A 14,301-nucleotide genomic window follows, 5' to 3' on the forward strand; every position below is an offset into this window, starting at 1 on the left:
GATTAAAAAATAAAAATAAAAACCCAAACAAATCAACATCAGATTTTAACATGATCATTAGGGTTGCCCTATATAGTCTTCAGCTGTTATTGAAGACACTGACTTTTCTCTAGTCCTGTTTTTTACCTCCATGTTTTGTTGGCAGTCTTTATGCATTTCTAAATCAGACAGATAAAGCACTATGATGCAAGCAGAAGGGAGGAATCAAATCAAAGACAATAAAGCATGACAGATAAAGGCAGAGCTAGCTCATAATAATAAAATACAGGAAAACAATCCACTTTTCATCGTGTTGAATGGTCCATGGATTGTAGGGGAAGATGATATTCAGATACTAGTATGGAACCAAAATACCGTAGGAGCCTTGAAAAAGCAGAGACAAACTCCACATTTTACTTGAATATATACAACCACTATACATAGTTTGTTAGTACTGATATGCCACAGATAAAAATAGAGCAGTACAGAAAGCAACTATCTTGTAAAAAAATAATTTCACTATGATATAGAATAACTCTTTAGATAATTAAAACACTGCAGAGAATGACACACCTACATTTTGAGACATGTATAAGAAATTAACTTCAAGTGATTAATCTGAATTAGTTTTAGCAGCTTAATTTTAGTTAATGACACACTACTCTGAATAAGCAAACATTAGTGAGTCTGCATTTATTACCTTTTTACACAAAAATAACCCCTTCCCCTTTAATAAAATGCATACTTGTAAATATAAAGTTAGCCAAAGAGTCAGATGAGTGGGATAATTGCAAAGAATGGAATAAGGCTAAATTCCAGGATTTTTGTTTCCTTGTTTGCTTGCTTGCTTGGTTGGTTTTCCACAGAATAATATGGTGGGTTTCAGGCATTGTTTCTGGCATTTTATTAGCTTTCTGGTATTGCGCAGGTATGCTGCTTGAACTAGCTTCACATAAGGTAGTTTGAGGCTGAGGGGAAGGAATGATTTAGCAAATTATTCTTGCTAAAATTGTATATTTGAATGAGCCCCACAGCTTAATAATTGAAATTAAATTTAAACATGGGCCAGCCATTGATAATTTTTAGTAAAACAATATTAAATAAAAAAAGTAATGATGTCTTCATGATCCTTAATGGTGAAGTCACCACAGAAAAGTAGCAGAGCACTAAAATGTTCTGGTGACATCAGTCTGGATATAAGAAGTTATGAGTTAAATGGTAACTCCCATTTATAAGAAACTGCAGAGGAATTTTGGTCATTACCTCCTTAGGCTGTTGTCCTGGTTTAGCCTAAACCAGGCCGATTTTCCTTTCAGTGATTTTTACTTTCAGCTAAGTCTCTTCTAAGTAACTGCACTTTCTGAAAGTAACTGCATGTTTTGCAGACAGTGTCTGCTTCTAGGACTGATAACGCTCGAAGTTTGTAGTTATCACTGAGGCACCGGTAGGGATGTTATGCAGAAAGGCTCTTGCTGTACTTAGTCTTAGAGAAACCAAGGTCACTGCTAAATTCCTCACCGCTTACGAGTGAAGAGCCGAAGGGGGGTCACACCTGCAGGGAGGAGCGGACAGGGCAGGTGACCCAAAATTGACCAACGAAGGTATTCCATCCCATACACGTCATTCTCAGTATAAAGCGGGGGGATCACGAGGGTCTCACCCCTCTTCCCTGTCCTCCTTCTTCTGCCCCCTTCTCTTGCCCCTTCCGCCATTCCCTTGCTTCGCCTGCGGTGTTTGGGTGTTTCTGCTGCTTCAGGCTGCTTCTGCGGCTTGAGCCTTTGGCCAGTGTCCAAGAAGGACTGTCCGTTTTCCTGCTGCCCCCGATCCCGATCCGTGCATTCCTGAATCCTCTCGACCGTCGCCGGGCCCAGCCTGGGCCTTCCCGGAGCCTGCCCTGCAGTGCCGGTGGTGACGTGGCCGACATCGGGGGAGCTTGATCTTGGTTTTGTATATATTTGTATATATTTGATTATTCCAATATTATTATTATACTCTTTTTCATTATTATAGTTTATTAAAACTGTTTTAACTTTCCAACCCATAAGTCTCTCTCCCTTTTCCCTTTCCCTTTCCCTTCGGGTCGGGGGGAGGGTTAACAGAGAGCGTCTGCCACAGGTTTAATAGCTGGCCCAGCTTTAAACCGTGACAGCTGTAAAGTCCATTTGATCTGTGTTTTTGTCAGCAATCACCAACTGTACTTTTGTGAATATTTGTTAATGATATTGAATAAGTACACATTGAAATACATATAAAGATTTTTAACAAGGCAGCATGGCTAACCCAAGAGTGTAGAGACACCTGTAATTTCGCAGATGTTGTTTCAGAAAATTCAGGCTCCACATATGGCAGTATGAAAGACTTAGAAAAGCCTAGAACAACAAAATACAAGAAACATCACCAAAGACAGAGATAAATGCAGAATTATTTCTGCACAAAAAAAGCAGAAAAGGCAGTGGACCTAATGGCAAGGTATGAAATAAATGAAAAAGATACGAAAGGGAGGTGAAACAGAGCTCCACGGACATTCAAAACTGATCTGAGGATGGAAACGGCAATGATGATTAAAACTGCAGGCAGAAAAAAGAGATAGGCTTTTTATGGGTTCACAATGTTCTCTGTACTCCCGCTTGCAATTATACTCTAGAGAGGCAATCAGTCATCAGAAACATCCAAAAAGAGTAATATCTGCTCTAACAGAAGTTATTCCATTCATATTGTGTGATGAGCCTTTTCCATGATCCAGAATTAATTTCTTCTATATCAAAAGTACTCAAATTATACAACACTAGTGTTTAAGCACAGTTAGAATCAGAAACCTTAAGAATGACAATTCAACTGCAGTTAAATACAAGTCAGAGGAAGTTTAAGTTCATTTTAAATGTAAGATATATTAATGTTTATTTTGAATGTTGGTTTGAATATATTGAAAAGTAATAGTCAACAAAGAGAGGTCTATGGAGAGGCCATGTATTCCATCTTTCTTTACAGTGAGAAGCTAATCTAACTTTCAGACTGCTTCTCAAAAATCACTGCTTATTTCTTCTTGCTGCTTCTCTTTAGCTCTTACCTTCCAGACTCAAATGTGAACCACGTTGAGTCACGTCCGTATCTCCTCAAAGAGCTCAGAGGCCACATGACCAGCTTGACCTTGGCATTATGGATGTCCCAGAGATAGATGTTTTCATGTGTGATCTGCATTGTACACTCCCCATAGATATCTAAATTTGGTGTAGGCATAAGATATACATTGAATCGTTCTGGAAAAAAAAACACAGAATAAGGCATCGCCAGTTAAAGCAAGATTTTATACTGGGGAAAAAAAATTAAATAAAGACTCTACTGATGGTTCAGAAATCAAGGCCAAATTTCTAGCCTTGAACAGAGGCGAGAATCCACTGATGTCGAAGCAGCCTTGCTAGTGTACATGAGAGGAGTAAGAGGAGAGTTTTCTTAATTTAATTTTCATTATAAATAATGCAGCAGACTGAAACATCTTTCACAGATGATCTGCATAGTCCTCTTTGACATATGTCTCCAGCAACTTAACTGAAATCCTTTATCCTCACATTAAGTTTCATGACTCTTTGCAAATGAAAATTCACAATGACTTGAACTCTGATAGAGGCTCCTCTCTCAAAGAATGGAACTATAGTTATTTTGGCAAAACACGTATGTACAACCATTGCCCCTTAGAAAAGCTACCCTTGAAATTGCAAACCCAGGTTTATTTATTGAAGCTTGTTAATAATTACATTCTGTGTGCTCAGTTTCTATTTATTTGCCAAACACATTATCATTCGTCAAATTAATAACATTTTTAATCATCTGTTGCTTTCTTGAAAAATCTGATTCAACACGATATATTATTACGGTCATGACATCAGTTGCTATCAGCTGCAGTTCACTGCAGAGTGCACTCATTGCAATAAGAGGTCAAGGGCATTAACAATTTTCTGAAGTGCCTGAATTGCATATGATTTAATAAGCAATGCAAAAACTACCCTTAAAAAAAAAAAGGAAAAAGAAAAAAACCAAGATGATATAAAGCACTATTAACCCGCATGGAAGGAAGTAAACCACAGTAATAGCAAGAAAATTTTAAATAAGTATGTAATTTTCTTTGAAGAATAACTAATGTTTCTATAAGCTGCTTCTACAAAGAACAAAAAACTCAGTTAAATTTCAGGTTGCAGAGTTGGAAGTGCTAGCCTATATTTTAACTCTAAAGGCACTGAAACCGTAGGGCTTAATAGCATAATATGGGAGAGTGCAGCTAATTCACAAGTTACATTCATAATTCCCTTTTATTTCTGAAATAGGATAGAAATGCAAAATGTCAATGGTACTGCACTGAAGGGTGTTGACAAAAAAGGTAAGAACGATTTAAAGTATGAGCATGAGCAATGCTCATTCAATAAACAGTACTGGGAAAATGTACTTTAAAGGGACATCCACTAGGAAAATTGTCTCCAATTACTTAATAAATGAATGACAGTTTGGTGTGGAACATTTTTAATCCACTATTTGCACTGAATTTTTTCATAGTATCCTCATAAAAATTAGGAAGGAATTAAAGTAATCAGAAGAGGAATAAAGTGAGAGAAATTTATTGTAACAGACAAAATGAGATGCAGCTTTATACTGTGTTTCACATTCAACATCACAGACATTATGTCTCCATTTTTTTAAACATTTGAGATATATATACTTTCTAACAAATTAGTGAAAATATTGCAAATAAGTCAGTTAATATAAAATATGTTAGAAGTGTGTGTGTGAGTATGTGTGTGTGTGTCAACAAAGTAGCAAAAGTTTGGCTGAGGAATTAATGGAAGCAAGGAACTGCTGGGTGAGCAGTAAGAATTGCTGTCCTGCATAGCTATACGTAAACTTGTCATCCCCAATGTTATTCTGTTTCAGACAATTTAATTTTGTCCTATTAATGACTCCCCAATTGATTCATTCAGTCTCATAGCCATTCAACCTCTTCTCCCAGGCTCTAGTTCTCATTAATCACACTAACAAATGTTAGCCCTTAAAGTTTCATTTGATGACTAAAGTCCCAAGTGTGAAACGCCTAATGTTTTGTAAAAGTCTTTTGACACACAGCACAAATAGTTTAGCAGGTGCTGCTGAGATCACTGCAAAGAATTTCCCCCAGCCCTCAGAGAAGTGCACTGGGCACAGGTCTAACCTAACCCCTACCGAAGTAAATGGAAAGACTTACATGGGAGTATGGTCAATGACTGCATTGGGAAGGGAATGGTGGAGAACAAGACAACTTACACTTTGCAAGGGAATTTTATTTATGTGTGTATATTTATATATATATTTTCATATATATATATATATATATGCCCTTTTTCAGTACCCATATGTGATTGTGATGGTCATGCAAAAATTCCTAGGAGTTACACAGGTGTGCTTTTATCATACATTAGACTCCAGTTTTGAATTGTCATGCTGTTACTTCCTGTTACTTACCTCCTCTATTTGAAAGAAAGATACAGATGACTGACATACGGCTGGTTCTCTCAGCCTCCCCTTTACATTACATGAAATCACACAATGTGTCTACCGGGGAATGAGGCTGCTATGTGAGAACGGAAATCTTTCCCTTTCCCTGTCTTCACTGACAGAGCACCTCAGACAGCAGAGAAAATGGAAAGGGGCAACTATTTTCTGAAGTAAACATTAAACTGTTATGTTGAAGGCACAGAATATTTCAACTTGTTTTAGAAGTTACCAGGATACTCATGAAATGCTCAACTTCTCTGAAGTGTTTGAGGATATTATTGCATGAAGGGTATTCAGGACATATGGTATCCTCAAACTGTCAAGAGACATTTGCTGACTTTGCATGGGAGGTCAGTGTTTAAGGTGAGGTGTCACGGATTAAAGAAAGTATGTCTGATTACACTGAACATGAGCTGCAGGGCAAAATGTAGCACCCTTGGAACTTACTCAAATAGGCAAGAAAAGCAAGTGGCAAACATACGTGCTGGAGAAGATTGAGGATGGATATATTTATTCTTGAAACAAAAACATACTAATACTTCTGAGTAGTGGGAAATTGAGGACACAGAAATGTGTGGATACTATTAAATGATTCTAGGAAGTAAAATGCAGGGTCCAATTTTTCTATTTCAGAAAATATTTGAACTGGTATCTAGGTAATGGTAATATGGTAATTTGGTTTTTAGAGGCAAGTTTTGCCCTTAAACTCATCCAGGCAAGAACAAATATTCGTAGGCTAGATTTGGGAATCCCAGCTGAATTCTGTCACCAGATCTTCTGAATCACATTGAATGGGATATTAGCTTCTCTGTGGGTCAGTCACCATCTGCGTATGAGTGGGATGAGATAATAACAGTTCACTGGGTAGTAAGATTAAGTAAATACAAGCTAATGAGGAACCCAGAAAATAGGGAGATGGAAGAAGCCAAACAAGTAGATGCTATCCTGCTGGACAAGACAAGGCTGAGACTGAGCAGGTGCAATTCCTCAGCATTCAGCATCACTATCCTCCTCCCTCCTCTAAAATTGACGAGAGCAAAGTTCAGGGAGTGGGGAAGCCAGGATGAGAAAAAAATGCTGATATATTGCTACACTTATTATTCCACTCTTTTCAATGTAACTGCTCTTTCCCATCTCCTTGAATAAGCAAAGCAATGCTTCATCATACATTTTTTGCATGTAAAGGTGCTTAGCCTTTGGGCTTTGGCAAGACTATGACCTTTAATAATGTTTTTCAGAGCACAGGAGCATCAGAGTCTTTGTTAAAATGAGCATATTGGCTGAGACGGAGACTTGGCAGCAACTCTGAAATGCTCTCAGTCTTCCAGCTCCAAGTCCAGATGTACTAGGGAAATAAAATGACTGTGAGGCCCAACGCTCCTGGTTCTAGTCATTTTACACTGGATTCTTTTGCCTAAATCATCCCAGTTGGAAAACTGACCAGATAGATAACATTGCAATCTTGCAGTCCAGATGCTTTTCTTTTAATTTCAGCTTTAATGCGAGGGAAAAACTACTCAGGGAAGGAGGCAGTCAGGTTGGTGGGATCTATGTAAGAAGAGGCTTTAAAAGCAAACATTCAGTTTCTGTCTGGAAGAAAATCCTTCTCTATCTATGAGACTTCTGCTGCTGACTATCTTTAGCTAATTTTCAGGTGGAAAGAGAACTCGAAGTCTTGAAGTAACAGCATTTTGTGTTTGTTCATACATCAGGTCTATTAGAACGATTCTCTCCTGCTTTACACAGTGAGGAACCAGGACTTCAGAACTAATTTTATCCCTTTGTTTATAATTATTCTGCTTTGCTTCCATTAAAAATGTATGGAAATGTTTATTAACATATCAAAGAAAATATAAAGGCTACCATAAATAAATTATTTTAAATTGTTTCACTGATAAGTAGCAATGTAGAGAAGAATCTGAAAACTCACTGGATTAACCAGCTATTAAAACTGTAAACACCTTGATTTTCTGGATAAAGCTGGCTATGTTTGGTTTATGTAAAAAAAACCAAACAAAACCAAAGTATAAAAATAAATTAAGGATAACAGAAGATGAATAAAAACCAAATTCTTTTATGTAGTAAATCACAAACAGGGATTCTACAGACCCTAGAAAATGCCCTAAAACAAGTCAGCTCTGTGAATGTAATTACAAAGTCTCTATGCTTTGGCTGTAGTTTGTAATCTCAATACGTAGCATAAAGAAATAACTCATAATCCTCTTCTGAGGATTCAAGGGCATTGTTCAGTATGAAAAGCTACATTTTTACTAACAGAAATTAATGAGTTTCTTGCAATTAAAACCCAGGAAGTAAGACTGCTGTATTGTGGAATCTTTTTAAATAAAAAAGGAAGGTAGAACAAATGTTATGAAAAAGAGGAAAAATTTTACAAAGGAAGTAACTTTATGAGATATTAATTTAAATAGTAGGCAGGGAGTAAAAGTAAAAAATCAATTATCTTTCAAACTTTTCCAGATTTCTAAAATCAAAATTAGCCTTATAATGCATTAATTAAAAAAAAAAGAAAGCCAAAGCACCAGTTAACACATAATAGAAAAGCATTATATTGACATCACAGGCATGACACCTATCAATAAATGAGCAGAAGATGGAACAGAGCCTTTTCTTCAGCTTAAAAATCTGCATTTTTACATTTGCTTATTTTCTTCACTGTTTACGTCAGTTTTTGAAGTAAAATTTAATAGAATATGATTTAATACAAGTGTTCAGTTATTTTAGTGTTATTATTTATTATACAAAATAGGAATAGAGTCTTCACGAAAGAGTGAAGTGCTCTTAAAGAATGAATTTAGTAGCTGAGAACCCCAAGCAATATCACATGATACTGCTTAGAAGGCTACTTGTCAACAGTGTTATCAGATCCAACTGAGTCCAGATTTTCTTTCCTGGAGTTATAACTGTTTACTATTATTTGTCTTATCATTGTATATACAGCTCCACTGCCATTATACTAAATTTGTTACCTGAATAGGATCATGTAATCTTTACTGCTTGTGATTTAATACTATATTTTCATTTTTTATCAAATAATCTAAGTGGACATTCATAACCAGTAACAGACTGCGTTTGGTGTGAAAAGAAATTTAAATAGAAACAGGGTTGCTGCTATAGGGCTCAGGAACACAAACAAATCACTTAGATTTGCAGAAGAGAGCAGGTAAAATGGTTGGGGAGCAACAGAAGCTTCATTTCAAATCTCACTTCTATTGGAATCTTCGTATCATTGCAAACTAAGCAGCTGTAAGTTGTGAGCCTTAAATATAAAAAGAAAACCACCTAAGGGTCATTTTCTGCAGCGAGTTTACACAGTAACATTTGCGATAACACTTCCCGGAAGAAATAACAGAGTTGAAATCCAGTGAGAAGCTTTCTGTTACCGATGTGCTTTGCATAAGAATCGCTTAGGTGTCTTCTCTATTCTTCGTACAAGACTCGATAGCCAGAGGTCTCTGCTACAAGCAGTGCGGAGTTTGGCTTTTTTAGCTATCACCACTGCAGAATTGCTTGGTGCTGGAGGGTCAAGCAACAGTGCATCCACAATAAAATAGATCTTACTAGTACTTACTGAACAACTCAGAGCTATAAAGGTACGTCTCTTTCATATTTCTGCACTACTGTAAACTTTTATCCTCATATGATAGAAATACCTGAGGAATGTATGGCCTTTTAGCCATGATATTTGCATATCAAACACAAATTTTGCAAGCCTTTAGAACAAACTGTTTCGCAAACCATATTGTTGCATTCATGTCACAGCGAATTAGGTGTCTTCCCTTCTGAAATCGAAAGCTCATCTCAGGAGAACCGCAAGAGTGAGAGTGGAAGGATAAACAGGCTCAGATGTAACAAAAAGAGATCTTAGACGTATTGTAGAAAACACACATATTTTCCTTGCCAAGTATTTTCTGAAATGTGAGTCCTTGGGTAGAAAAAATATAAGTAGCAGGTAGCAATGAGTTTTTATGGTCCAAGGGACCTTGGAATTAAACCTTGCAAGAGAGGTCAAGGACAACAGAAAGGGCTTCTTCAAATACATTGCAGGTAAAGCCAACACTAGAGGCAATGTAGGCCCACTGATGAATGAGGTGGGGGCCCTGGAGACAGAGGATAAAAAGAAGGCGGAGTTACTGAATGCCTTCTTTGCCTCTGTCTATACTGCTGGAGGCTGTCCTGAGGAGCCCCGGACCCCTGAGGCCTCAGAAGAAGTCAGGATAGAGGAGGAATCTGTCTTGGTTGATGAGGGCTGGGTCAGGGACCAATTAAGCAATCTGGACATCCATAAATCCATGGGCCCTGATGGGATGCACCCGCGGGTGCTGAGGGAGCTGGCGGAAGTCATTGCTAGGCCACTCTCCATCATCTTTGCTAAGTCGTGGGCAACGGGAGAGGTGCCTGAGGACTGGAGGAAAGCGAATGTCACTCCAGTCTTCAAAAAGGGCAAGAAGGAGGACCCGGGTAACTATAGACCGGTCAGCCTCACCTCCATCCCCGGAAAGGTGATGGAGCAACTTGTTCTTGGTGCTGTCTCTAGGCACATCAAGGATAGGGGGATCATTAGGGGCACTCAGCATGGCTTCACCAAGGGGAAGTCATGCTCAACCAACTTGATAGCCTTTTATGAGGACGTAACCCGGTGGATAGATGATGGTAAAGCTGTGGATGTGGTCTATCTCGATTTCAGTAAAGCGTTTGGCACGGTCTCCCACAGCATCCTCGCAGCTAAACTGAGGAAGTGTGGTCTGGATGATCGGGTAGTGAGGTGGATTGAAAGTGGCTGAAGGAAAGAAGCCAGAGAGTGGTGGTCAATGGGACAGAGTCCAGTTGGAGGTCTGTGTCTAGCGGAGTCCCGCAAGGGTCGGTTCTGGGACCAGTTCTATTCAATATATTCATTAATGACTTGGATGAGGGAATAGAGTGCACTGTCAGCAAGTTCGCTGATGACACAAAACTGGGAGGAGTGGCTGACGCAACGGAAGGCTGCGCAGCCATTCAGAGAGACCTGGACAGGCTGGAGAGTTGGGCAGGGAGAAATGTAATGGAATATAACAAGGGCAAGTGTAGAGTCCTGCATCTGGGCAAGAACAACCCCATGTACCAGTACAAGTTGGGGACAGACCTGTTGGAGAGCAGCGTAGGGGAAAGGGACCTGGGGGTCCTAGTGGACAACAGGATGACCATGAGGCAGCAGTGTGCCCTTGTGGCCAAGAAGGCCAATGGCATCCTGGGGTGTATTAGAAGGGGTGTGGTCAGCAGGTCGAGAGAGGTTCTCCTCCCCCTCTACTCTGCCCTGGTGAGGCCGCATCTGGAGTATTGTGTCCAGTTCTGGGCCCCTCAGTTCAAGAAGGACAGGGAACTGCTAGAGAGAGTCCAGCGCAGAGCCACGAAGATGATTAAGGGAGTGGAACATCTCCCTTATGAGGAGAGGCTGAGGGAGCTGGGTCTCTTTAACTTAGAGAAGAGGAAACTGAGGGGTGACCTCATTAATGGTTATAAATATGTAAAGGCCAAGTGTCATGAGGATGGAGCCAGGCTCTTCTCAGTGACATCCCTTGACAGGACAAGGGGCAATGGGTGCAAGCTGGAACACAGGAGGTTCCACATAAATATGAGGAAAAACTTCTTCACGGTGAGGGTGACCGAACATTGGAACAGGCTGCCCAGAGAGGTTGTGGAGTCTCCTTCTCTGGAGACATTCAAAACCCGCCTGGATGCATTCCTGTGTGATATGGTCTAGGCAATCCTGCTCCGGCAGGGGGATTGGACTAGATGATCTTTCGAGGTCCCTTCCAATCCCTAACATTCTGTGATTCTGTGATTCTGTGATTCTGTGAAGGGCATCACAGAATGTGATGTTAGGGATTGGAAGGGACCGGCTGGCTACACTATTCCTAATAGAGGTCAGGATGCCATTGGCCTTCTTGGGCACTCTGCTGGCTCATGTTTAGCCGGCTGTCGATCAGTATGCCCAGGTCTCTTTCCACCAGGCCGCTTTCTAACCACTCTTCCCCCAGCCTGTAGAGCTGCATGGGGTTGTTGTGGCCGAAGTGTAAGACCCGGCACTTGTTCTTGTTGAACCTCATGCCGTTGGTCTCAGCCCATCTATCTAACCTGTCCAAATCCCTCTGTAGGGCCTTCCTACCCTCCAGCAGATCGACACTCCCACACAGCTTGGTGTCATCTGCAAATTTACTGAGGGTGCACTCAATCCCTACGTCTAGATCATCTATAAAGATATTGAACAGCACCGGCCCCAGAACTGAGCCCTGGGGAACACCGCTAGTGACCGGCAGCCAGTTGGACTTTGCCCCATTCACCACCACTCTCTGGGCTCGGCCATCCAGCCAGTTTTTTAACCCATTTAAGAGTCCACCCATCCAAGCCCTGGGCAGCCAGTTTGTCTAGGAGGATGCTGTGGGAGACAGTGTCGAATGCCTTACTGAAGTCTAGATACACTACATCCACAGCCCTGCCCTCATCTACTAAGCAGGTCACTTCGTCATAGAAGGAGACCAGGTTGGTCAAGCAGGACCTGCGTTTCATGAATCCATGTTGGCTGGCCCTGATGCCCTGATTGTCCTGCATGGGCCGTGTAATGGCACTCAGGATGATCTGTTCCATCACCTTGCCTGGCACTGAGGTAAGGCTGACAGGCCTATAGTTCCCTGGATCGTCCTTCCGACCCTTCTTGTAGATGGGCGTTACATTCGCTAATTTCCAGTCAGCTGGAACTTCTCCAGTTAACCAGGACTGCCGGTAGATAATAGAGAGTGGTTTGGCAAGTTCGTTTGCCAGTTCCTTCATTACTCTGGGGTGAATCCCATCCGGGCCCATAGCCTTGTGGGTGTCCAACTGGCACAGCAGGTCACTAACCGTCTCCTCCTGGATTACAGGGGTGTTCACACAGCCCCCCATCCCTAACTTCAGGCTCTGGGGGCCGAGTCTCCTGAGGACAACTGGTCTTCACAGAATCACAGAATCACAGAATGTTAGGGATTGGAAGGGACCTCGAAAGATCATCTAGTCCAATCCCCCCGCTGGAGCAGGATTACCTAGATCATGTCACACAGGAACGCGTCCAGGCGGGTTTTGAATGTCTCCAGAGAAGGAGACTCCACAACCTCTCTGGGCAGCCTGTTCCAGTGTTCGGTCACCCTCACCGTAAAGAAGTTTTTCCTCAAATTTAAGTGGAACCTCCTGTGTTCCAGCTTGCACCCATTGCCCCTTGTCCTGTCAAGGGATGTCACTGAGAAGAGCCTCGCTCCATCCTCTTGACACTTGCCCTTTACATATTTATAAACATTAATGAGGTCACCCCTCAGTCTCCTCTTCTGCAAGCTAAAGAGACCCAGCTCCCTCAGCCTCTCCTCATAAGGGAGATGTTCCACTCCCTTAATCATCTTTGTGGCTCTGCGCTGGACTCTCTCTAGCAGTTCCCTGTCCTTCTTGAACTGAGGGGCCCAGAACTGGACACAATACTCCAGATGCGGCCTCACCAGGGCAGAGTAGAGGGGGAGGAGAACCTCTCTCGACCTACTAACCACACCCCTTCTAATACACCCCAGGATGCCATTGGCCTTCTTGGCCACAAGGGCACACTGCTGCCTCATGGTCATCCTGTTGTCCACTAGGACCCCCAGGTCCCTTTCCCCTACGCTGCTCTCCAACAGCTCTGCCCCCAACTTGTACTGGTACATGGGGTTGTTCTTGCCCAGATGCAGGACTCTACACTTGCCCTTGTTATATTCCATTACATTTCTCCCTGCCCAACTCTCCAGCCTGTCCAGGTCCCTCTGAATGGCTGCGCAGCCTTCCGGCGCGTCAGCCACTCCTCCCAGTTTTGTGTCATCAGCGAACTTGCTGACACTGCACTCTATTCCCTCATCCAAGTCATTAATGAATATATTGAATAGAACTGGTCCCAGAACCGACCCTTGCGGGACTCCACTAGACACAGGCCTCCAACTGGACTCTGTCCCATTGACCACTACTCTCTGGCTTCTTTCCTTCAGCCAGTTCACAATCCACCTCACTACCCGATCATCCAGACCACACTTCCCCAGTTTAGCTGCGAGGATGCTGTGGGAGACCGTGTCAAACGCTTTACTGAAATCGAGATAGACCACATCCACAGCTTTATCATCATCTATCCACCGGGTAACATCCTCATAAAAGGCTATCAAGTTGGTTGAGCATGACTTCCCGTTGGTGAAGCCATGCTGAGTGCCCCTAATGATCCCCCTATCCTTGATGTGCCTAGAGACAGCACCAAGGACAAGTTGTTCCATCACCTTTCTGGGGATGGAGGTGAGGCTGACCGGTCTATAGTTACCCGGGTCCTCCTTCTTGTCCTTTTTGAAGACTGGAGTGACATTCGCTTTCCTCCAGTCCTCAGGCACCTCTCCCGTTGCCCACGACTTAGCAAAGATGATGGAGAGTGGCCTAGCAATGACTTCCGCCAGCTCCCTCAGCACCCGCGGGTGCATCCCATCAGGGCCCATGGATTTATGGACGTCCAGGTTGCTTAATTGGTCCCTGACCCAGCCCTCACCAACCAAGACAGATTCCTCCTCTATCCTGACTTCTTCTGGGGCCTCAGCGGTCCGGGGCTCCTCAGGACAGCCTCCAGCAGTATAGACAGAGGCAAAGAAGGCATTCAGTAACTCCGCCTTCTTTTTATCCTCTGTCTCCAGGGCCCCCACCTCATTCATCAGTGGGCCTACATTGCCTCTAGTGTTGGCTTTACCTGCAATGTATTTGAAGAAGCCCTTTCTGTTGTCCTTG

General features: G+C 42.1%; 1 protein-coding gene across 1 annotated transcript in view; it reads right to left on the minus strand.

The window, feature by feature from the left end:
* Window positions 1–14,301, minus strand: part of DOK6 (docking protein 6) — a 283,675-nt gene that overhangs the window by 99,218 nt on the left and 170,156 nt on the right. The window contains exon 5 of the mRNA XM_068396927.1: window positions 3,047–3,236. Coding sequence (XP_068253028.1) covers window positions 3,047–3,236 — 190 coding nt within the window. The remainder of the gene's footprint in view (window positions 1–3,046; window positions 3,237–14,301) is intronic.

This window comes from Nyctibius grandis, chromosome 3 (assembly GCF_013368605.1).
Source record: "Nyctibius grandis isolate bNycGra1 chromosome 3, bNycGra1.pri, whole genome shotgun sequence".
NCBI lineage: Eukaryota > Metazoa > Chordata > Aves > Nyctibiiformes > Nyctibiidae > Nyctibius > Nyctibius grandis.